The 23,360-nt window shown below is 47.3% G+C and overlaps 2 protein-coding genes and 1 long non-coding RNA gene across 3 annotated transcripts in view; 1 reads left to right on the top strand and 2 right to left on the bottom strand.

Annotated features, from left to right (window-relative positions):
• Window positions 1-17,347, top strand: part of DTNBP1 (dystrobrevin binding protein 1) — a 91,301-nt gene extending 73,954 nt beyond the window's left edge. Inside the window, exons 8-10 of the mRNA XM_032462528.1 lie at window positions 8,324-8,479; window positions 14,119-14,262; window positions 15,373-17,347. Of these exons, the coding sequence (XP_032318419.1) occupies window positions 8,324-8,479; window positions 14,119-14,262; window positions 15,373-15,590 (518 nt within the window). The 3' untranslated portion in view covers window positions 15,591-17,347. The remainder of the gene's footprint in view (window positions 1-8,323; window positions 8,480-14,118; window positions 14,263-15,372) is intronic.
• On the bottom strand, window positions 8,473-15,415 carry LOC116658210. Its single transcript, XR_004313438.1, has 3 exons — window positions 14,799-15,415; window positions 12,770-13,876; window positions 8,473-8,659 (listed from the first exon to the last, which is right to left on the bottom strand). It is a non-coding gene; the product is annotated as an uncharacterized LOC116658210 (long non-coding RNA).
• JARID2 (jumonji and AT-rich interaction domain containing 2) overlaps window positions 17,032-23,360 on the bottom strand; it is a 228,036-nt gene continuing 221,707 nt past the window's right edge. The window contains 2 exon segments of the mRNA XM_032462527.1: window positions 17,032-18,306; window positions 21,542-21,649. Coding sequence (XP_032318418.1) covers window positions 18,151-18,306; window positions 21,542-21,649 — 264 coding nt within the window. The 3' untranslated portion in view covers window positions 17,032-18,150.

The following is a 23,360-nucleotide window of genomic DNA, read 5'->3' as shown; positions in this document are numbered from 1 at the left end:
CATATCCCCTTTGAATGAACTCTCTAATGGTTGATTTTCACACTTAGACACGAGCAACTGGTTTATACTTCTTTTCTGGAGTCTTTTTTTTTTTAAATTTATTTTTAACTTTTTTTAGGGGGAGGTTAATTAGGTTTACTTATTTATATATTTATTTAGAGGAGGTACTGGGGATTGAACCTAGGACCCTATGCATGCTAAGCATGCACTTTATCCCTTGAGCTATACCCCTCTCTGCCTGGAGTCTTTAATGTAGTAACAAAAAAAAAACAAAACAAAACTTTGGATTTTGAAAGGATTCCTGTAGCAATCCCAACTTTTCCCATTTTTTTTCCTCCCCAAATAATTGCTGTTAAGTAGGTTAATATTCTAAGTAAAATTAAGGAAAGTCAGATATCACTTTAAAATTCTAGGAAATTGGGCTAAATATTCATAACACAGAGCTTCAGGCCTGAAGTTTTTTTAGTCTAATAAGAAGAAAATTGGAAACCATCTGAAGAATGGGATAACATGACATATGCTTGATATCTTATACAGCATTTTTACATATTGATTTTGTAAAAAAGTATACATTGTCAACATAAAACACTTTCAAATGGAGTTGAACCACTCCTGGAAACGGACTCATCTTATCTGTCTAGTTATTTGTCGATCCCCTGAAGGAACTATAGCTACCCTGATGCTGCCTGGACTCACTTCAGGCCACAAGCTCTCCTGTCAACCTCCCACCTTGAGCCCGTGAAGTTTGAACAAGTTAATAACTCAGGAAGCCTCTGACCACAGATTGAGTGCACTCCTCACTTATCCATTAATCTTGCGCTTTTTGGTTCTAATCATTCTTTAAGCAATAGAATGACCGAGAAAACGAATGCAAAAAATACCTTCAGGTTTTTGTTAATAGTTGAATCTGATTTTCCTGAAATGTCATTGTCTTAATTCAATAGGTCCTGAATTCCTTACTGCTAATCTGATTTTCATATAATTTTAGTAAAAATAAAAAAAGGATTTGAGATCCCTCCTCCTGCCCCAATCAAAAGTAAGGAAAAATAGCTCATAGTATTTAAGAGCTGGAAGTGACTTTCTTCTGGATGTCATCCACCCACCCCCACCCTTTCTAACTGATAGGAAATTGGAGGCCTGGCGGGGTGAGTGGTGTGCCTCACAGACTAGCAGCCACACTGGGGGCTTCTAAACTGCCTTGCTCCTCTCAGAAAACAAGATAAGGTACAGTTGAGTATTTCTGTCTGTTTTGGACAAACCTTGTACGTATTGTGTTTCTGCAGTATCTATTTTGGCCATACTGTAGGTCATGGTCATTTCCTCCAGGGTAATTGATAGAAATTTAAAAAGTGTTCCAGAAGTTTAGGCACTAGAATGGTGTTTGTTTCCTGTGACATGGGTTTAGGAAACAGCTGTTCCAGTAGCTGCTCTAAAGGATTGAACTTTGTGAAGTCTTCTTAGGAGTTGCCATGAGTTGTTGTCTAAAAGTTATTTATTCTGTCTGTCTGCAAAACCTGCCATTGTTCCAAACTGCTACATTTTAGGTAAGAAGCATCCTCTATTAGTTGCATGTAAAAGAAATGTGTCATTTGGTTCTTGATAAGCGTGTGTGTGTGTGTGTGTGTGTGTGTGTGTGTGTGTGTGTGTGTGTTGGAGGGAGGGTGAAGAAAAGTTCTGTAAAGTCATTTAACTTTCTTTTAAAAAATGTATTAACTTTAGCATGCACTGATTTTTTTTCCCCTAAGGACCAATTCTATGGGATAAAGGCTCTATAATATTTTAGAATACTCAGAAATAATGTATAAAATAATTGTAAGTCTGTCTTGGAAACCAACTGTTGATGAAGGCTGGACAGAAAACTTTTTTAAAAACTGTAGAAACATAGGGCACAGAAGCTGGTTAAATGAAAGTTTAAAATGAATGTTTAAAACCTACAATTCTAGGACAGTATTAATTAAAGGTCTCTTTTTTGATCTGAGACAATTTGTATTCATATTTTAAGGTAGGGCAGGAGGTTGGGGAGCCTATAAAAATGGTTGTGTGTGCCTTATTTGGAGAACTAATTTGCAGTAGAAATAAAAGGTAATTGTTAAATGGTAAAATTACAGAATTAGGTGGGTTTTAAAACTGGAAGGAAATGTATATTTTGTCATTGTCTAACAAATCCTCAATTCCTGTGTAGAATTTTTCTAAAATTAAATATATCTTACTATTTAAATAATAGCAATTATGGAAAATATTTAAAAGGAAGTTGAAACTTGTTCCTGGCAGTTACATACTCTAGGGAGAAGAGACAGGAAAGGAAACCAGTTCCCTGTATCACAGTTAGTAGTTAGGTCTCACCAGTCTCACCAAATGCTGGAGAGGATGTGGAGGACTGAGGTCGCCCTTACACTGGTGATGGGGCCACTTGAAAAAAGAGTTTGGCAGTTCCTTTCTAAACCCAAAAATGCACTTACCATATGACCCAGCAGTTGCATTCTTGGGCATTTATCTCCAAGAGATGACTTATTTTCATCCAGGAGCTGGTGCTCATAACAGCTTTATTCATAATAGCCAAAAGCTGGAAGCAACCCAGGTGTCCTTCAGGACAGACAGGTCTGCACAAGACTGTAGACTGTGCATGTAATAAGCCAGCAGAGCCTCCCTCCCCCGCCACCCTACTCTCACATGAGTGCCTGCACAACAGTTGAGATCTGAGTACACTCTGTGGAGTGTACCAGTGTCCGTTTTTTGGGGTTTGATATTGTACAGTAATTAGTATGTTAGCATTGGGGGAGGCTCAGGGTGGGTGGGTGGGACTGCCATGTTCATTTCTTGACAACATCCTGTGAACCTATAACTACTTTAGAGTAAAAAGTTAAAAAACAGCAATTCTTCCAGTGGCACAATAAAAGAAAAAAAAAAAAGAAAGACTGAATATTGCAGCTTTGTATGGTTCAAGGAGAAAAGAAAACCTGATTAGTATAGACCAAAATGCTGGCTGTGGTCATCCATTTATGGTGATTTCAGAGAGATTTTCACCTTATTATTTGTACTTCTTTATGATTAAAATTTTTCCATAACGTACATGCATCATTCATCATCAAGAAAGACATTAGAAAGCTATTTGTTTACCTGTTTGTATTTAGAAATTTGTTCAGGGATTTAGAGATTTCACATTTCTTCCTTGACCATGTCATATGCATTTTAGTGTCACAAAATTCATATCCTCTAATGATAAAAAGACATCTGAATTGTAGATATTTAAATGATAGATTTTAAATTTATTCTTAGTCTTGGTTATTTATCTTGAATGGAAAATGTTCTCAATCTTTAGTATTATCTAGAGATTACCAGAATTTTTCATAACTCCTTTTTAATTAAATTTTTTTGTTTCTCTTTTTAACATATTTGGAGTAAAGAGATTCTCATTCTTTTAACAGAGAGGTTTATCCAGGTTTTCCGCACATCATCCCTTTCCTCCTTCCCAGCTGCTCCGAGTGTTTCCCACTGTTACCACCTCACTATCTTTTATTACTTATCAGCTCTGTTAAAAGGCTCAGTTGTGGAGTTGAAATTGTTCCTGAAATGAGCTTGATGGATTTTTTTTTAATATTTCATATATCTTGTGCTCCTACCCTTATGCCCCATTAAAATGTATAATTGAGAATTGATTATACCATCTGCACTGGTAATGGGATTTTTTGTTGTTTTGAGAAATTATCCATTTGAAATTGACAGTGGGGGCTAAAGTGGAGGCTACAGTCAGATGAAACTTGAGCAATGACCTGGAGTTGAAATAAAAGGAGACGCAGGCCGGGGTTGATGATGGAATTAAATGATTACTCCTGACTCCTGTTGAAAACAAGCTATAGCATTTTTTTTTAACCTTAAGACTATTTGTTGAAATTCTTTAAACGTTTGTATTTGTCCGACTTTCCACATGTTGTAATAAACGACATCTTAGATGTGAGTAAGGGGCCGTTTTTCCTTGTAGAAAATGTTCTGCAATTTATATTTTTCCATAGTCATTCTCCCAGATTCAGTTGCTGTTAAACCTCTAAATTTGAAATATTCTCTTGCTGTCCTTCTGTCATCTCTCCTCTCCCAAATGTAGTTGTTTCTTGGCTAAACCTGGACTGATAATTCCAGGACAAAGAGCACAATCAGACCATCCTTGCTCAGGAACATAGGCGAGGGTGACTCTTAGCTGCTGAGCAGGACTGTGGTTTTCGGTGTCTGCCATGTGCTTTTCTCATCATTGTCCTGAGTACAGAGCTGGTACAGAGTTAACTACACTTAGTTCTCAGTAATTCTAGCTTAGAGGTCAGCTCTGAAATAAAGTGAGAACTGATAAAGGGCAGTTGGAAATATTTGAAATAAGAAGTGTGTGACATGTTTTAAAACTTAAAACAGCGGCTATTTTCCTTTTCTTTAAGTCACTTTAAGTTCCCTCATCCAACCCTCCCCACCTTCTGTGAGGGCTGAAACATGATAAGATTTCATTCCAATATAGAAAGCCTAAGATAAAAACTATAGGACTTATCATTCAGAACCATGAGAGAATTGAACTTTTGAAGCAGAAGTCTTGAGAAGAATCAGTTTTCAAGTTGCATAACTATTTTTATACCTATAGAAAATCTTAGTTCAGTTAAAACAAGATATGCTTTAATGAAAGGCCCTTTGATGATGTCTGCATTGATCTTTGTTTTTGAGCTGCCTATTTTGGAATTACTTTTTAAGGTTTAATTGAACTTCGTTTGAAGTGTTTGAAGCATACTTAATCTATTTTAGGGTTGACTTATCCTAATGCACTTGTCAGTTGTGAAGCATTTGAGCAGACAAGGTGACGGCTGAAGTGAAACAAATGAAAAGACATCCTCTTGAGTTCTCTTTTTCCCCTCTTACAAGTACACTTTCAATTCCTTGCAGATTTATTAAGGGCCCTGAAAGGTGACTTGTTCTCAAGTGCCTAAGTGGGGCCGAGAGAGTTAGGGTGATTCTCGGTGTCATCCTCATCCTAGCTCATGGTAATACTTCAGATCATTTCCTAATCATAATGCTGTCAGCTGCTGGTCAGTACTGTGTGCCTGGTGACTCACATATGTTAGTTACTTCACTTGATCCTGCCAACAAACTTACGAAATAGGTTTACCTTTCTCATACAGTAGAGGAAGTTGAGACTTGGAGAGGTTATGTTAGTTGGAGTTAGTGATAGATATCCTAGCTTGGGTTTCTCTGGAAGCAGAGCCTGAGATGAGGATTTTGCTGCAGGTAGTTTGGGAGGTGATCCCAGGAAGCAGGAGGGAGGGAGCAAGGAGGAAACGGCAATCAAGGGATGCATTTTTGAAGCTGCTGCTGTAAGCTGAGAGGCTGCAGGTCCACCAGAATGGCTGAGAAGTGTTCAAAATGCCTCCTGGAATTGTCCATCCAAAGGATGGGAGCTGGAGCATTGATACCCTGACTTCTGTCACCCACTGGCTGAGAGCTGCCTTAATTCCCCAGAACTCCGGGCCATTTGGCTTGTAGGTTCCCTGGAATTCAGAGAATACTCTGACCAGAAAAATTCAACAGATGCACCTTGAGGTGGGACCTTGTCAGCATACAGATCAGTTCACACAGAGCTGCCTTCAAGGGCTGTAGCTGAAATCAGAGGTAGACTAAAGGGAGGTGGTGTGATGTGTCAGAAGCATCTGCTAAAAGGGACAGGACCCAAGACCAGACTGATTACAAAACATGTGCTCTTTCCAGACCATCTCCCTGTAAACAGATATGAGATGGGGATGCAAGTCAGGGGGCCCTGGAAATACAGAGAATGCACATAATAATTATCATGGTGTGAGGAGACCGCACGTCATCAACATCATACATGTGATCACATGTCGTCGGGAAAACTCACTTTCCTGTCTGTGTTGCTCTGGTTGATATTAGCAGACTAGGTTACAAGAATATCCAGAATATTCTAAGTGTTGGAGACTATACCTGGTTTAGGATTTAAAATATACTCCATTATCCAGTTTTTAAGATCTGTGCATACAGGATTGTGTTGTCCTCAGGGGCTGAGATGAGGTGTTGGGTATTTGTGGTGGGAATGACTAAGACAGATCACGTGGGGCCTCAGAGACCATTGCTCATTGGAAGTTCTGCTATGGTGGTTACAAATCACCTGATAACGCCCTGAAGATTTTTAAATCTTTAAAAAGATTTTTTTGTTTTATTTTTTATAATTAACCTATTACATTGTGTAAGTTTAAGGTGTACAACATGTTGATTTGATACATTTATGTGTTGCAACATGATTGCTAGCTAACACCTCCACCGTGTCATATAATTACCATTTCTTTTTTGTGGTGGGGACATTTAAGATCTGGTCTTAGAGAAACTTTGAAGAATATAATAGATATTGTTGACTATAATGGCAATGTTGTGCATTCAATCTCCAGAACTTACTCATCTTCTAACTGCAAGTTGGCACCCTTTGGCCAACATCTCCCCAATTCCCCGAACCCTTGTCCCTGGTTACCACTGCTTCACTGTTTCTATGAGTTCACCTTTTTTGGTTTCCGCATATAAGTGAGATCAGATGGTATTTGTCTTTGGCTGACCTATCTCACTTAGCATACTGCCCTCAAGGCTGGTCCATCTGTGTTGTTTCTAATGGCAGGATTTCTTTCTCATGGCTGAATAATATTCCTTTGCATATACACACCACATCTTCTTTATCCATTCAGATGTCAACAGACACTTAAGCTGTTTCCATATCTTGGCTATTGTGAATGATGTAGTAAAGATGGGAATGAAGATCTTTCTGATACCCTGTTTTCATTTCCTTTAGATATATGTCCAGAATTGGAATTACTGGACCACACAGTAGTTGTTTTAATTTGGTGAGGAATACCCATACTGTCTTGCACAGTGGCTGCAGCAGTTTACATTCCCACCAACGGTGCACAAGGGTTCCCTTTTCTCCACATCCTCGCCAGCACTTGTTATCTCTTGTCTTTTGGGTGATGGCCATTCTAACCTGTGACCAGCTTCTCTGCTCAGGGTCTCACGGGCTGAAGTCAGGAGTTTACCAGGCTGCATTCCTTTCTGGAGACTCAGGAGTAATCCATTTCCAAGCTCGTTCAGGTTGTTGGCAGAGTCCAGCTCCTTGCAGGGGAAGGACTGTCATTTCTGTTCTCATGCTGGCTGTTGGCCTAGGATGGCTCTCAGGTCCTGGACACCACCTGCAGTCCTTGCATCCAGCCCCTCCATCCTCGAAGTCAGCGAGAGGGCATGACCCTCATGTTAGATCCCTCTCACACTCACCTCTGTCTTCAGGAAAAGCACAGGCCTGGTTAAGAGCCAGGGGAGGTCAGGCCTGGGATGGACGACTCTCTTTCTTAAGTCAGCCACAGAGCATAACTTAATCACAGGAGTCCTGGGGGTCATGCAGGGCGTGTGCTCTCAGGGAGGTGGGGGGGGGGCGTTCCCAGGGGCCATCTTCAAATCCTTCCCACTGCACCCTGTGGAGAATAAAGGACTTGTGGGTTAGAAGCAAATCCAGAAATAACCCTTGGCCTGTGTACAAGGTGAATGTGATTGCATCATCTGTGTTCTCCACGCAGCCTCGGGAAGATTGAGCCACTAGAGGGTCCTTATGGGATGGAAATTTAGGCTTCTCGATGGCAGCAAGGCTAAGGCTGGTCACAGTGTAGCTGTTCCTGGTGTTACTGGCTCAGCCCTCACTTGAATATAAAGTTCTTAAGTTTCACATCAGTGTTGGGTTAATATTTCTATCCCACATTTTCAGATGAGTCATATGAGCCTCCAAAAGGTTAACTGACTTAGCCAAGTGGCTGGTTCATCGACAGCAAAGCCAAGACTACGTGATTTTCCCACAGACCACAGTGGCTATGCACTTGCTCTTCAACATTTATTGAGCACTTACTGTGTGCCCAGCCCTGGGTATATTAAGGTGAATAATTCGTGGTTGCAGTCCTCCAGGAACCCCAGGCCTTCGCATGCTGGGCCCATGAGGGACAAGTCAGCCACAGCAGCTTGACCTCAGGGACGCGGAGCCTCCGGATGGAACAGCAGGTTCCAGTGGGCTTCTTGCTGAGGGAGTCACTGAGAAGTGGGTCTTGAAAGATGAACAGCTGCTGTGTGAAGGGGGCGTGGGTGATGGTCCGTCTAGGCAGAGGTAGTCCCACGTGCTGGGGTGCCGAAGGGCACGGGGGGGCAGCGCTGCGGTCGGGGCGCCGGTTCAACAAGCAGATGTGACGCCATGAGTCAGTATACATAACCCGTCCTGCCTCAGTCCCTTTTTCAGACCCTGACCCAAATTCTGTCTCCTTAGCCGAACTCGATGCACAGCACACCCAGAAGGTGCTGGAAATGGAGCAGACCCAGCAAGTGAAGCTGAAGGAGCGGCAGAAGTTCTTTGAGGAAGCCTTCCAGCAGGACATGGAGCAGTACCTGTCCACGGGCTACCTGCAGATAGCAGAGAGGCGAGGCAAGTGCGGGGAGGCGGCGGGGGGCCGCGTGGGGCGGGGGTGGGGGCCCAGAGGCCCCATCCTGTTCTGAGACCTCAGCACTCAGAGTGGGTGCATCCTGCATGTGTGTCTTGCTGTTGTTTCTGCCTCTTCCTGTAGTTCTGGGCTTTTGTTGGCGATACTTAGAAAACATGAAATACCTTTTAAGAAAAAAGTAAAAAGACAGAAGAAACGTTAGTCATAATTCTATAGCACAGAATAATCCCTATTCCTGTCTTAGGGTGATTCTTTTCAGTCTCTGTCTGTTCATATAGACTGTAAGTCATTCTGGCTTTGTGTCTGATTTTCCTTAATACTCATCTGGGGGAAGATCCCCCAGATGATTAGGAACTCCTGGAAAGGCTGTTTTGAAAGCTACATCTTCACAGTCAGGATGCATCCTAACATACTTAGCCAGTGCCCTAGTTGAACATTTAGGCTCTTTGCCTCTGTAAGCGGTGCTGTGATGAACATCGAGGTACATGAATGTTCGTCTGCATCTCTGATGGTTCGCAGGAACACACTGAGGAGCGGAGGAGTCGGACGCCAGTGCCTTCATCCAGCCTCTCCTTCCCAGGCCATGGTGCCTCTGGAGGAGCGGTCGGGATGGGCAGCTGATGTTCCCCTCCCCAGGCGCAGGCAGTGTGGGCAGGCGTCCACGGCTTCCCTGCTTCCCTGCTTCCCTGCCCTCTGCGCTCCTGGCGTCTCTTCACCTCCCTGAAACCCCTTTTCCCATCTCTTTCTGAACTCAGCCCTCCTCTCTTCCTGGCCTGATCCCGCCCCTCCACGCCAGGGGTCCCATCCTGGTGTGTCCTCCGCCCTCCTCCTGTTTCTCCTTGCTTTTCCCACATGTACTGTTCCACAGCGGAGTGCGGTACCTGCTGCAAGTTTTTCAACCTTTACAGAGATGGCGTTACACTGTAGCTTGACGTGGCTTGTTTTTAGGCAGGCGTTTTGAGAATCATCCATACGCTTCACTCCAGTTTGTTCATTTAGTTCCGTGGAATGTGAGTGTGCTACAGTTTATCCACTGCTATGCTGACAGGTGTTAGTTGTTTCAGATTCTTAGTAAAAACGCTGCTGTTGTGGACGTTCTGATCTTTCATACAGATGTAAATCTCCTTTGGACAGTGCATCTCAGACTTCAGCAGGCCTCAGTCTCCTGGAGGGCTGTTCAGGGAGGGGACTGGGCCCCAGCCCAGTTTCTCCTGATCCAGCAGGTCTGGGGTGAGACCTGGGGTTTGCATTTCTCACTAGTTCCCAGGTGCTGCTGGTCTGGAGTCCACATCTGGAGAACCACTTCTTTAGGGTCTGTAACTGGGCAGGGATTACCGAGTCACATGACAAGCACATCTGACTTTACGAGATCCCGTCACATTACTTGCCAAAGTACCCACGCAGTTCACGCTCTCCCAAAAAGCTGTATGTACACCTTCCGCTCTCCACATCTTTGTCAGCACCTGGGAGTGTCACATACTTAAATTTTCTGCCAGGCTATGGGTATGAGATGATACCCCATTTTGGTTTGAATCTGCATGTCCTTGATTGTCCATTTTCCCACTGGTTGGTGGTTTTCCTTTACTGAGTCTTACTTGTGGTTGTGGCCTTTTCGGATTATGTCTGATGTGGAGATCTCTCAATCTGTGGCTTTGCTGTTCTAGTGTGGCCTGTGCTAAAAGTGTTGGTTTTTTTTTAAATTAAATGTTTATTTTTAATGTGACCAGCTTTGCCCACTTTTTATGGTTTGTGTTTTTGTGTCGTTTAGGAAGTCCTTCCCTCCAAGTTCTAAGAACATTCTGCTGCCTTATTCTAAAAGTTTCAGTGTTTTCCATTTTATATTTGGCTCTTAAATCCACCATGTTGGTTTCTGTGTATATCATGAGGTGAAAGGATCTGCTTTAAATTTTTTCCATAGCAGTAACTTACGTCTGCCTGAGCACCAGCCCTCTCCCCACGACGTCGCATGGTCTTCTGTCAGCTTCAACACATCGTGTCTTTTCTGTGCCATTCTTGTTTGTCTAGCCTTGAGCCAAAACCCCATTATCTTAATTATAATTCTTCAGTAAATGGCAGTTCTCAACCAGGGACAACTTTGTCCCCTAGGGGACACGTGGCAGTGTCGGGAGAGCTGTTTGCTGTGACTAGGGTAGGGGTGTGCTGCTGGCATCTAGTGGCTACACACCCTACACTGCGGAACTGCCCGCCCGGCCCCAAGTGTGCTTAGTGCCTGGGCTGTTGCAGCAAGTCCTGGTGGAGCCCTCCCCCACCCCACACACATTTGTACGTGGCCTTCCCTTCAGAGTTCCCTTGGCTGGTCTTGGCCCTTTGTCCTCCTGGATAAATGTTAAAGTCAGATTTTCAAATGCTGTGAGAAACCCTGTCCAGACTCTGACTGGAATCGCGTCGTTTCTGTGCTGAGGGAGAACAGCTTCTCAGCGGTGCTGGATTTCCCTGCACGTGCACGTGCTCCTCTCCTCATTTCCTGTGTTGAGTGGAACTTGCTGCTGACACCGTCTGACTCCCACGATTTCTCTGTGGGAAGAGACAACTGTTCTTTTTCTCTTCTGGTTATAGAGGGTTCCTGTTTCTTGCTAAGTTTAGCGAGTTGCCTATGGAATTTGTCCAGTTTGTCAAACACTCTAGCGTGGCTTCCTCTTTTCAGTCTTTGCAGTACTTGGGGGTTAGGTTTGCTTCTGTGTTCGTCAGACTGTTCACCTGTGCCTTCTGTCTTCTTCGTGGATCTTACACAAAACATCCTCTACACGTTTTGATAAGTAGTAGTTTCTGGGTATGTAGACATTCCCATCAGGATTTCTCAGTTGACTTGTGAAGCTGTTTAGAAGTATGTTTTTAAATAATAAATTTTATTTTCGTTGGAGAATGGGATTTCCCCCGCTTATTCAAGACTGACCTTAAGGCCTGTTAGAGTGTTTCCCGGCAAGATTCTCACTGTCAGGCTTGGGGGTCTGTAAGTCCATTTCTTTAGGCTTGCAAATTGCTTGTTCAGATGTTTCCTTTTAAAACTCAATTTTGGATTGCTTAATTATCAAAGAAGTACATTTAACTCTCCTTTCCCCCATGGTTATGGACTTGTTACATTTTCCTTGTCATTCTTCCCTGTTTTACTTGAAAAACATAGCCACAGCATATATAGTCACACAGCAATGCCTGGTGAGTTGAACCATTAAAAAATCATTAAGTACTACTCTTTACCCCAATAATGCTTGTTTCCCCTTCAAGTCTATTTTGTTTGATATTAATGTAGCTACGTCAGCTTTCTTCTTCAAGTTAATTGTTTGCCAATTTCCCATTTTCTATTAGATTTTTAATATTTCTGTGTTCTTATACTTAAGGAGTATCTCCTATAAACAGAACATAACTAGATTTTATCACCTATAGGAAACACTTTCAGGAAAATAGAAGGCACCCAGTAAGATGGTAATGAAGCCAGGTAATCAGTGATTACAGCAAATGTTAATGAACCAAATTTACTGTGACCACTGCCTGGCTTCATTCCAAAAAGGAGCCTTTGCTCCCTTCGAAACTGAAGTCAAAGCCAGGCCAGAAATGCCAGCAAGGCCTCCACAGGGACAAAGAAACTCCACACTTGCCCCACCGTGGGAGAGCGCCCCCAAGAGGGATGAACTGGACCCCGTGTAGTCAGGTCCCCCTGACCTGTCAGCCTGGCAGGAGCCCGAGGACTGCACTGCCCCGGGGTCCCCGGTGAAGCGGCTGTGACCCCCCCACCCCATGTGGCCAAGGGTGGTGCTGATGGCAGAGCAGTGACCTCACCCAGCTCCTGACCGTGCCGCATTGCCACCTCGAGCGAGATCGTCTCAACCCAAACAAGCTTTCCCCCTGCCCGGCCAAACAGTTACTACACTTGTCCCTGGCTAGAGTACTTGGCTCTCGTGATTCCTGTGCCTGAAGACAGTGAGACCCCGCCTTCCCCCCAGACTAACCAGGGCTCTGGCTCCTCTCCCCCACCCCCGCCCCAGTCCTGTCCTCATCGTTCAGCCCCTTGATTCAGCCTGAGTGAAGTCCCCAGGTTAGATGCTATTATGATTGTTTATGCAGCGTTACATGTTCACTCACAGACTCACAGGTCTCTTGTGCGAACACCCTTCCTTGCACTTGAGTCCCCCCCAGGACCTGTCGCCGACCTCCCCTCTGGCTGGGCTTTTTGCTGAGAGCAGGCTCAGGGGAGGTTGTACCTGACACTTGATCTTAAATGCTCCTTAATGCTATGTCATTGTAGAGGTGACACCTACCTCTTTGAACTTGTTATTTCACTGTCTTGTTGAGAAGCTGTCGGTCTCATTATTTCCTTCTTTCTTCACCTGCCCTTCCTTTTTTGACGTTCACTGCAGTGATCAGGGGAGGACCGCTTTTATCTGACTTGCTTGGAATATATTTTGTCCCTGTATCTGGGATATCGAGTCTTTCAGCAGGTCTGGGATATGATTGGCCTTGAGTGCTGCTGCTCCCCGCGCCGGCTCTGTTCTCATTTCAGATCTGTGAACATGTTAAACGTCTGCATTTTCCACCTCTTAGCGCTTTCATACTGCGCACTTGTTTATTTCTTTGCTGTGCAGTGGAGAATATTTTAGTCTTACAGCTTACTAATTTTCTATTTGGTTCTCACTAATCTTTAATGTAACTCATGTCCAGAGTTTTAAGTTTCACTGATTTTTTTCCTACTTGGAAGTTGACTTTCAAATACCTGATCTGATTTTTGATGCTTTTTCATTGTTTGAGTCCATCTTTAATTTCTTTAAAATATTTAAAGTCATTTAAAATTCTTGGGAAAGGATGCTCTTACTCATAGTGACATATTTCCATGTGCTGTAAATTCTGGATTGGATTTTGTGCCGAGTGTGTGTATACTCCTGTGAGACCCGGGGTTAAGGGTGTGTCCACACCAAGAGATCTGTGACAGGCTTGTGGCATGCATCACCATGCGTGGTTGAAGAGGTGATCTAAGCTAACTGGCTTGCAGTTTTCTGGACCACAGAGGTAGTTGAAATAAACTCGAGGCCCAGGTGGCATCCCTTACAGTGCCCAGACTGAGACAGGCTCCTACTGGTTCTACAGCCTCTCCTTGCTGGCTGGCCCGTTTGTTTTCCGGTCTGTGCTTTCACTGCAGGGAGCTCTTGGTTCCCACTTGCCAGCTTGCAGATGCCCGAACATTGCTGTTAAGACTGAAGACTAGAGAAATGTCAGAGGGGCAGGAAAAACTTACAGTGGAATTGCAGTAAACCACAGGGAGGCTGCTGATCTCATGCTGTTGTAGGACAGTCAGTGCCCAACTCCCAAGCCAAGAACTGCTTAAAGCAGAAAGGGGTTTGTCTTCAGCCCCTGTGAGCCAAGGGCCATGGCTGAAAAGGAAAACTGCTGTGTAAGAGATAACAGTAACCAAGGTTAAGCCAGGATGGAGTTAAAGTACCAAAGTAGGACATGGAAATGATACATTGCTGCAAATTCTAAAAAAGTCTGGAGTAGCAGAGGGTAACTCACACCTAGAAAACACAGGGCGGCCAGCCTAGCACAGCTGGAGCCCCCCATCACAGTATTATGAAGTGGCAGCAGGGCCAGTCTCTTACTCTCTGATCTCCCCCAGAGCCCATGGGCAGCATGTCATCCATGGAGGTGAATGTGGACATGCTGGAGCAGATGGATCTGATGGACATCTCCGACCAGGAGGCCCTGGATGTCTTCCTGAATTCTGGTGGTGAAGATAGCACTGTGCTCTCGCCGGACTCAGGTAGGACGGGCAAGCCTGCACAGACTTAGTAACACTTAGTATGGTAATTTCCCTCCAGGAGGGGGGCTGCTAACGGGGTAATTTGATCAGGCACAGGGTGCAGATCCCTTCTTGTTCTGCTAAGCCCTGTTCCCCACGCGGGTCTGGCCTCTCAGAAGTGGACAAATGAACACTGGCTGTTGTGATCATGAATTTCTCAAAGATTCTAAGTGCTCAACCCAAAGACCTTCAGAGAACAGGGAGCTTTCTTAACAGTGTTCCTCCTCCTCTGTCTCAGAAATGAGTGAGTTGGGTTTTTGTGGTCCACACTAGAGTTTGGGGGAGGTGGGAGCTCTCCTGTGTGGCTCAGACTCGGTCCCCCCCGACCTCCGCCACCATTCAGCAGCTACTTATTTCATCCCTGTTGTAGGCATGGCCAGGGTGTGTGTTCAGCACCTGGCTTGTGTTTTAAAAGTTAGTTGCAACCCTCTGGGCACATTAACTCCACTTAATGCCTTCCCGAAATTCTATTTCACATTCACTCAGCAAATACTTACTGAGCTCTGGCCCTATGCTTGGGCTCAGATTATTTAAAACTTCAGACCATTCCTTCTGGGTGGGTGGTCTCAGTGCACATCCTTGCAGAGCACACGGCTAAGTTTCCTCCACATACAAGGCAGAGGCCAGCCTCCCAGCAGCCACTGGGCCCGCGAAACCACCCTCGGGCTGCAGGTCCTCGAAGTCGAGCCCCTGGGCTTCCTGTCACCTGTGTCATCCGGAGTTCTTAACAGAGTGGTGAGCACAGTGCTGTCCCAGCATCAGGAAGAGGCTCCGTCCTCCGTGTGTGGTCTTGGTTCCTTTAAGAGGATCCACGAGAGTCTTCCCTGAGCGTCGATTTCTCTGAATTGCATCAAAGGATGTAAGGAGCTAAATGTAGATCATCCAGGTGACGAGGACTGCTTCTCAGAGAAACGCAGTGCTGGCCTTGGGCCCAGTGTGTTACCAGACACCGGGGTGGGTCGCCGGTGGCAGTCCCCACAGCCCCCGCATCACAGGAAGAGCGCCCCTCCTCGGTGGCGATGCTCAGTTGCAGTCCTTCCATGACAGGCCCTTTTCTGCTTTATCTCACAGGGCTGGACGCGGGTACCGGTCAGCACGAAGTCACCCTCGAGGTTCCACATCCCTCCCACTCGCGAGCCACACCGCCTGCCTCACCCTCACCCTGTACCGACCCGGCCGCCCAGGAGCCCAGCGAAGGTGAGGAGTCCCCCGTGGTTCAGTCTGACGAGGAGGGAGTGGAGGTGGACACCGCTCTCGCCACCTTACACACCGACGACAGTGACTCCTAAGCCTGGCGCCCGCGCTCTGACCACCTCAGGAGGCAGACTCGGCCGCGCGAGGATCCCACTGTGAAGGCAGGTGGTTTTAGGGAGGCTCTTGGTTTTTACACAGTTGCCAGTAACGTGAGAAACTGACTGAAAGAACAGCTGACAATAAAGTTTGAGGCTTTTAAGCAGCACCCGGCCAGTTTGTACAGAGGCTCCAATACGCATGCTGTGCAGGCCCGGCCGGGGAGTCGGCGTCCTCACCGGCCCAGCGCTGCACAGAAAGCCCTCTGCAGGCAGGACACTGTGCTCCCTCTCAGCTCTGCCAGAGTTCGGGTTTTCATCTGACCGTCACACAATTATTAAGTCCAGCAAGCACCCTCTCCTTGAAGAGCAGAGCACACACCTTGGCCCAGAGGAAGAGAAACAAACGTAAGCCAAGTCCACATGCCATTCCCCCTCCTGCCGGGACACTGGTGCCATGGGCGCCTGCCTCCCGTCACTCACGGCCTGGGGTGGGACGGCGCAGGAGGGGCACTGACAGCCAGGTGGCCTGACCTCCGTGCAGCGGGGCGGCCCGCCCGCCGGTCCCTGGGGCCCCACGGAAAGTGAGGGGCAAACGGCAGCTGCTGGTTTTGCTCACAGGGGATCCAGACAAGCACCAGCAGGTGGAAAGTGAGATTAAAACACGGTGTTCCCTCCACTCCCTGGCCGAGGGGACGGATCCTCTGCCCATTTAACAGAAAAGAGCTCATTTCATTCACTCATCTTCCACAAGACACAGGTGTCCAAAAAACTTTGTTTTTATTATTAAACCTTGTAGTACAAACCTGAAAAGTAAACAAAAACTGGCAATAAACAACATGAAGTCTTCCCTCCCGGGGGAGGGTGCAGAGCAGCGCTAATAAATTAAACGTCAGACCGTAAGCCGGAGGCAGAAGTTCACTGTCCAAAAGAGGGCAAGTACACAGCAAGGCCATAAAAACCGGACAAGCACATTGGAAAACACGACTCTGCTCATGTCATTGTTAAATATTCCAACACAGTTCAGTCTCCAACAACACCGACAAAGTGTGTCACAGGACGCTCCTGACAGTCCCACCGGCGAGCTCAGTGCAACACGGGCAGCTACGGGATCGGTGAATCCAATTATGAAACAAAGAACAGCTTGTGAAAACAGTTTCCCTTTTTTATTCCACACATACTGTACACACAACCGGAGAAGGGCAACAGCTACTCCATTATTATTATTTTTTTGTTGTTGTTCAGTGATGTAAGCAGCACTTATAAATGTTACAAGAAAAACCCTGTAAGCATCCAATCCAACCGATGAAGAAACTGAAGTGTAAGGCTTTTCTTCATCTCGTCTTCTCACCCTCCCCACCCCCACCCAGAAAAAGGCTCAAGTATTTAAAACAATTTACAGGCGTATGTACAAAAGGGACGGGATTCTTTTTTTTTTTCCTTTTTTTTTTTTGTTACAACATGAAGAGAAAAAATAGACCGGATGAGTGCAGGACGCATTTTCACATTCAAAAAGAACCGCAGACCTCCTAGTGGCTCTGGATGTGATCACCAGCAAAACGAGTTTTAAAAGAAAAGATTAATGCTGACGTGTGACGGCGTGAACAAGCAGTGAGATGAAGACGGAATGTTAGAAAGATTGCACCTCCATGACCGAGAAGCACTTCGGGCTTCAATCGCTTTTTTTTTCCTTTTTTTTTTTTTTTTTCCTCAAGGATGCTATTGAAGGGTTTTTTGATAAAGTAGCCAACAGCACCAAAAAATAACAGAATGGATTTCCTAATGAAATCAGGCACAGGTTTCCCTCACGTGACCCCTCCAAGGCAGGCAAGTCTTTTTCTTCTCTCTCTTCTTCATTTCCTCAAACAGATGCATAGTGATGTGCTGGTAAAGAGAACCTAGTCACTCCCACCTCCTCATTTTGCCTACGGTTAGGAAACGTCCGCCTTCAGCTGCCATAACCGCCCAAAGAAACAAAATGGGGATTCTCCGGTTTCAACAACGACAAACTCAGCTTGCACAGGACAGAAGAAAAGACAGCCAGAGTAAAGCCATTTCTTTTCAAGTTTTTTTTTGTATGTGTGTGTCTCCTATCCCTTTTCCTCTCTAGAAAAAATCTGTTCACATGACTGATGATTTTAAAATTTGTTCTCCAAACTTCACCCTCTTCAAAAATGGGTTAAAAAACCTTTTTTCCCCAACAATTACAAAAAAAAAAAAAAAAAAAACCCAAAAAACAAACAAAAAAAAAACAACAAAATCAAACAAAAAGGCTTTTTTTTTCAGCCACAAGGGGCAATACAAATTAATACAGCCCCTCAAGGGTTTTAAAACAGTGAATATACGGCAGTTTCAAAAATCTGACTGCAGTATCTAGGTATTCTAAGTACAAAAAAAAGTTCAACAGTTTAATGCTAAAACAAAATTAGTTCTCTAAAACCAGAAGAAAATCTTCTTTAGAGCTAGTGCAAAGACAGCTTGTATCCTACAGCAAGTACTCCAAACTAGAATATAATAATTACAAAAAAATATCTATCACTCGACCGCGGTGTTGGCGTCTTCACGAGGAGGATGCGAGCCGGGAGGGCGGCACGTCCACCGTTGCTCTCTTGCGGGGCCCTCTTTTTGGTGTGGGTTTTCCGAGACAGTTCTCAATGCTGCCGTTTTTACCAGATACCTTGCCACAGATCTGATTGACCAGGCTGATAATTTGTTCCTGTTTCGGGTTGAAAGGAAGACACAAAATTAGCAGGCAGGAAGAGCGTGTCCCCAGACACACCCCACACCCCTCCCCCCGGACCTAGTGGCCGGGCCAACAGCCATCACCTTCATCAAAGCACATGGGAGCAGCGCCCAGAGGAGGCCCCAGGGAGGCTGGGACTGGCCTCTGAAATCTGCGCAGGGATGCCAAGATGCAGCGGTGTGGGAACTAGTTAGAACCACCCTTCTGAGACCGACGCCCTCTACCAGGCACCTAAATAAAACCTGCCTTCTCCGGGAGAAACACGCCTTTTCTCATCTGGAAGCCAGGGAGGCAGGCGCAGAGTTCCTTCCTGATGGGCGCCTCCCAACCCCCGACACTCCGTCCCAGCGTCCAGGGAACCTAGGAACGCCGCCCCTATCCCCGTGGCTGTGAAGTCGAAACAGGTTTGTGTGCTAAAGACAAGAGCATGGTAATGACACAGTCGTGACTGTTCCCTCTGGTCTGCACCTTCCCTGCGTCCATGAGGGCGCTCACCGCAGAGACAACCCAGCGGACCCACAGCACTGGCCATCTGGGAGCTCAGAGGCTGCAGGGGTCCCCGCAGGAAGGGGACGGCTGTAGGGAAGACTCAGAGCCACTCAACTTGCTCCCTGGACGGTGAACAATGCCTGAGCTGCATGCTTTTCTGGCTACTGCGCTCGAGCCTATTAACCTGGTCTCATGCAAATGCCTGTCCATCAATGTTACTCCCTCCACCTCAGCGAAGCGGAGGGCGACGAGAACCATCAACCTGCTGGCATCAAAAACGTGTGTAACTTGAGAACAAGTTGGAACCACCCAGTTTTAAAAGAAACCAGGGGAAGAGTATTAAAGTGGCACATGTCCCATCCCGAGTGCCTCCTCTGAGCCCAAGAGGGACAGACGAATGGACCAGGAGGACACGGGGGCAGGAGGCCACTCCTTCCCTTGAGCCTGAGGGTCAGCCTGGTCCCTGGCCTGCTCTCGAGCACTACAAACGTCTCTGGGCCATTTAAAGCACATAAGAAACACATCTGTTCCTCCCTTGTGCCACGAGCTGCTTTAAAGCCCAGTGACCTATGGCTGAAGCCACCTCGGCAGCAGGGGGCTGAGCATGAGGAAGCTGGGGCTGTGTCACCCCACGGGCCAGACAGAGGGGATCTGAGTGCTGGGCACCAGGGCTCAGGACAGGAGCTGTGTCTCGTAAGCCATTTCTGAAATCCAACCCACAGTGCAAATTCCACAATTGGAAACAAACTACACGGTTCAACTCAATAGGGAACTTATTTGTGATTTTCATTTACTAAAATAAGTTAGGCCACTGGCAAAGCAGGAGGCTTACAAAACTTTTTTCTCTTCCCTACTCATTAAAACCAATGGTTAAGCTTCAGACTGACAACTGAACATTTTCTCCAGGATTTTGGTGACATCAAAACACCTAGCTACGAAATGGGCTGGCGGTGGGAAATAGCCCACGCTTTGTCCAGCTTCAGGATCGACTTGCGAAGCCCCAGTGCCGCTGGTGGGCTCTGCTAGTTGCCAGAGCTGCTGTGACTCAGACACGACGGTTTATTTTTAACTGTTCTGACATTTGCTGTTCAAGTGAAGAAGCAGGGAGGGCAGAGTGGTTACTGCCTTCGCTGAACGTGCTCTTTAAAAACAAAAGATGCAAAGAGATCTATTCTCAGCTTTCTAATCTTGTAATTTAGCCAAAGGCTTGTCATCAAGTCTGATCACAGCCTGAGCTGCCGCGGACACCCCATCACTCCCGGTCTGCCTGGGCACCTGGGTTGGCCCTGCCCAGGTCTCTGATGTGTGATGCCCGGATGAGACCAACCTCCCCGGGTCTGTGGGGCAGTGGGGCTGGAGCAGCAGGAGAGGTTCCCACTGCAGACACCACAGGGACGAGGACCACTCTATAGATGACAGCGGGCCAGGCCTGCAGCCGCAATGACCAGGAGGGGTGACAGGGTGCCCATGGCAACCTCAAAAATGACCCCCAAGAAGGGCTCCAGGTCTGGGAATGAGAGGGCTTCTGAGGGGCAGGGCCACGTGTCCCAGGAGCTGCAAGCTTGTACCTAAACACGCAATCGCCGAGCAGCCTGGAAGCACTCAGAATACACGTGGTGAGACACAGGGAGCCGTGTGCTGGCTGCCTCGGAAGTGGAGCCCCAGGGGGCGGGGGCTCTGCCTGCATCCCGCCAGCTCCCTGTCTGCTGAAGAAGTCCCCTCCCCGTGGGAGATCCACATGGACCTGCCTCTAAGGATGGCTGGGGTCTTCAGGAAAGGGTGGTGGTGGCTGGACAGGGCTTTATTCAGAAGGTGAAACAAGCCCCTGGGGAGGACCAGAGCTGGTCCACTGGGTGCAACTGGCTGCAGCTCCTGGGCCACCCCCTGGGCCTCAGGCACCAGGTCCCCTGCTCTGAAGTTCTCACTTGAGAGGAGCCAGTTCACCCCACACTGGCCCACAAATCGGAACAGAAGCTCCCTCCCAAGCCCCGTCAGCCGCACACTGCAGGTCAGGGATGGTGACACGGGCAGAAGTGTGTGAGCATCGTCACATTCCCTGGAGCTACAGTCGGGGAGGCTCCTAAGGCTGCGTCCCTGGCACCCTGCAATCAGGCTACTCTGAAGACACGGAGACCACACAGACCTGGCTCGAGGCCCTTGGAGCCGTGGCCCACGGCCTGGAGGGATGGTGAGAAAGCCTGGCCTGCCCCCACTGACCAGCACTGGAACTGTCACCTCCAGTTGGGGTTTGCCCCGTGGTGGGCACACAGGCAGCCTGCTGGCCCCTCTGCCCCTCTGGGTCTGGGCCCCAGCCCTGGCCGGAGGGGACGGTGCCTCCCCCCATTCCTCAGTAGCCCTGCCAGATGGTGTGGACCCACATCCTGAAACCAAATGCATTGTGGACCGAGGCGCTGGCAGCCAGCAATGCCAACGGAGAGGCTGCAGGGCTTGGTGGGGAAGCAGAGGGCGGACGGGCTCACTGGGGCATGAAGGAGAAAACTGGAATGAAACCATTTATAAAGGAAAAACGTCTCTCCACCGCTTCCGCTCCTGGTGCGTCCAGGTCAGTCCAACACTGGTTGAACCTGCCCACCGCCCAGTCTGGGACCAAGAGCTACCTCAAGTCAGGCTCTGTCCAGCCTGGAACCCACTGGCCCCATGTGGCCTCAGGCCGGGGACAGTGGCCCCCCGCGGGATGTGCCCGCCCCCCAGGACTGACCTCGTCGTAGCGGTACATCAGCTTCAGGCCGCGGCAGGACTTCTGCTTCTCTACGTGGCGCAGGGCGCACTCCAGGCAGAAGACCACGTTCTCGTTCTCCTGCACGACCTTTGGGAGGACAGTGCACCTGAGGCTCTGAAGGGGACTCAGTCACCAAGGCCGGGGACACAAGTTCCCAGGAGCAGAGCAGGGAGGCCGTCGCCCAAGCCAGGGGTGCCCACGACCCAGAAACACAGGAAGTTGCTCTTGGGTTCTGAGAGCTTCTGGGACTTTTGGTTCAAAAACTACCCCAGTGCAAGAGGTGCCAGGAGGTCACACCCTGGACGTTTCAGTGGCTACACATGGTTCTTCTACTCCTGCTCTTACTGGCTCAGTCAGTCCAACCAGTTACACCACGTGGGGAGCGAGTGCCTCTGTCCCAACTCCAACCAGCACGGTTCCTGATCCCTGATCCCCAGCACCTGTTACCCAAGCCACGTCTGCCTGCAGCTCCCAGGGAAACGCCGCTGCCCCGAGGCCACATGGAACCCAAGCCCAGCCGGGGCCCTGGACACTCAGACCTGTTTGTACGAGGAGTTCTCACCCCCACCCTGACTCGCCGCCCTGGGCTCACCCTGTGTAAACAATGGGAGAATGCTGCTGTAACACACGAGATGCAAAAGCTTCACAGCCCTTTTCATAAGGATTTGGGGAAAGATCTAGGCTTCCTGTCTTCAGTGCTTCTAAGCAAAGACAAGAAAACAAGCCACTGGCATAAGGAAACGACACATCACTCGGGGCTGAGGACAGGAACAGACACAAATATGAAACTGAACAAAAATGCACAAAGCCTCTCCTTCGTAACCCAAGCAATGAAAAGCATATATAAATAAAACCAGTTTTTACCTATGAATTCAGGATATATGCTTTTAAAAATAACACCCAGGCTAAGAAATTCCTGGTGACAACTCTCCAGGTACAGCTTTCTGAGGGACATCCTGAAAACGAGCCCACAGGAAGGGACCAGGGCCACATGAGGTCACCCTGGCTCATGGGAAATGACTGTTTCCCACGAGAATAACCCTCTTCCAACACAAAAGGAACAGACAGAACTATGTGGCTTTTATGAGTGATGTTTATAAAACACTTCTAAGATCTGGGGAAATTCTTACAGCTTTTTTTTTTTTAAGACAGCATAGATCTTGATTGTATGTTTTAAAAAGCATCTGGGAAAAGAAAGCTAGATAGAAGAAAACATGGAAATGGATTCATGGTGGTTATGGACTGAATTACCACCCCTCCACCCCAGAAATCATATGCTCAAGTCTTAACCCTCAGTAACTCAGTATGTGACTGTTTGGAGCCTTTAAAGAGAGAGATTAGGTAAAAAGAGGTTGAAAGGGTGGGATCCAGTCCAATGACTTACACCCTTACAACAAGAGGAGATTAAGACAGATGCACACAGAAGAAATAAAGTGAGGACAGAAGGCAGCTGTCTGCAAGCCAAGGACAGAGGCCTCAGAGGAAACCAACCCTGGCCACACCTTGACCTTGGACTCTCAGCCTCCAGAACTACAAGAAAAGCAACCTCTACTATTCAAGCCAGCCGTCACCGACACTGTCACGATGGCACTGGCAAAATCCTTCAGTCCTTTCTTCCCTCCTTTCTCTGTGTTCTGACCTCTCAGATGTTACAAAGAGCACGTGACTCAGCTGGGAGTGGCCATGGGGCCCGCCTTCTCTGCAGGGCAGCTGGGCAGGTGCCAGGGACACAGGCGAGGTGGCATCACAGTCATGCGGCACATGGCCAGGAGGCCATGTGTGGCTTATAGGGAGGTAC

The sequence above is a fragment of the Camelus ferus genome, chromosome 20 (genome assembly GCF_009834535.1).
Source record: "Camelus ferus isolate YT-003-E chromosome 20, BCGSAC_Cfer_1.0, whole genome shotgun sequence".
In the NCBI taxonomy this organism is placed as follows: Eukaryota; Metazoa; Chordata; class Mammalia; order Artiodactyla; family Camelidae; genus Camelus; species Camelus ferus.
This window is presented reverse-complemented; position numbering and strand designations above follow the sequence as displayed.